At 44.4% G+C, this 1,476-nt stretch overlaps 1 protein-coding gene across 1 annotated transcript in view; it reads right to left on the bottom strand.

The window, feature by feature from the left end:
* LOC101985321 (liver carboxylesterase-like) overlaps positions 1-1,002 on the bottom strand; it is a 12,569-nt gene extending 11,567 nt beyond the window's left edge. Inside the window, exons 1-2 of the mRNA XM_013355549.1 lie at positions 866-1,002; positions 69-202 (exon numbers count right to left, since the gene is read on the bottom strand). Coding sequence (XP_013211003.1) covers positions 69-202; positions 866-985 — 254 coding nt within the window. The 5' untranslated portion in view covers positions 986-1,002. The remainder of the gene's footprint in view (positions 1-68; positions 203-865) is intronic.
* Positions 1,003-1,476: the final 474 nt, after the last annotated feature.

The raw sequence follows: 1,476 nt of genomic DNA, 5'->3' as shown, positions 1-1,476 counted from the left end.
GGAACAGGAATTACAGGTCTATCTATGCTCTACTCAGACCCTATTGTCCAGCCCAGTCCCAGGCTTACCTGAAGAAGCCAAGGACACCCAAGCGATATTGGATAGCAACAATTACTATATCCTCAGTAGCAGCCAGTATGGATCCATCATTCATGGAAGCCATTCCTACAATCAGTGCACCACCATGAATCCATACCATCACCTGGAGAAATCAACAGAGATGCCAGGAGGCCCACACCCAGCCCAAGCTCCATTGGACTGCCTACTAGATTATCATCTGGTTTGCCTCTGTGCAGATCAATACATGCAGATCTCCTCAGGATTTCAGGACTTGGTCTACAAATGAGGTACTCTAGGACTATAAACATATTTCCATTTCCACTTCCTCATCAGGAAATCTCAGCATAGATTAATGGTTCTACATCACAAGACATGACATCATCACTCTCAGACTCATCAAAGTGGAGCAAACAGGAGTGTCTCCATGTGGGTCTTTCCTGATTGCTAATCAGAAGAGACATCAGATCCCATTGGCACAACAGATAATCTGCAGCTAGGAATTTTGATGATGTCAATATGCAGCCCTTGAGCACCCTCTTGAGTGGGTCTACCAGGTTCAAATTGATAGAAGATTTTCTGGTTTAATCAAAGACATAGAGCCTCTTATCTCTCAGAGCACCATAGTTCTGAGTCACACACACAGGTTTAAGCAGCTCAACATGGCTGGGATCACCTTCCTGACCCCAGTAAGGAAAGGCTACTAATCAGGGTCTAAATACAGAAGATCTCAGAATTACTTTTTCCTTTCCAATATTCCAGAGAAAGAAACATCTTCTCTCCCAGCTGACCATATTCTAACACTCACAGGCAGGTTAGATCCTTCACGTGCATGTGTTGGTGTGTAGATGTTGAGATACAGGCAGTCCTCAGACATAGACATAGGAGGCATGATCAGATTCATCTTCTGTACATAGTCTGATTTCATTATATCAGTCTGTGGACACCTGGAGAACATGGAAGACAGTCCAAGATATGTGATAATCAATCCTAAATCTTAGTCTGAATTTTCTCTCAGCCATCTTCAGCTACTGCTTTCCATGATTTCCTCCTGCTAACATCTGACCCCTCTCTGAAGTCCCTTCCTACCAAGGTAAAGGCCACCAGCTCTGAGGAAATGGGAATGGAACAGTACTTTTAGGGAGGCCTCTGGTTGGGTAGTAGCGCCCTGAGGGCTAGAGCAAGGGGAATATGAGGACTGCTGCCATCCTCTATGAGATGGTCGCCTTCCTGTACTGACAATCATCCAATTAACCATGCATACACACACACACATACACACACACATACACACACACATACACACACATACACACACACACATACACACACACACATACACACACACATACACACACATACACACACATACACACACACACACATACACACACACATACACACACACATACACACACA

The sequence above is a fragment of the Microtus ochrogaster genome, unplaced genomic scaffold (genome assembly GCF_000317375.1).
Source record: "Microtus ochrogaster isolate Prairie Vole_2 unplaced genomic scaffold, MicOch1.0 UNK170, whole genome shotgun sequence".
Classification (NCBI taxonomy): Eukaryota; Metazoa; Chordata; class Mammalia; order Rodentia; family Cricetidae; genus Microtus; species Microtus ochrogaster.
The sequence above is the reverse complement of the archived record's forward strand: the minus strand, read 5'-3'. Positions and strand labels throughout refer to the sequence as shown.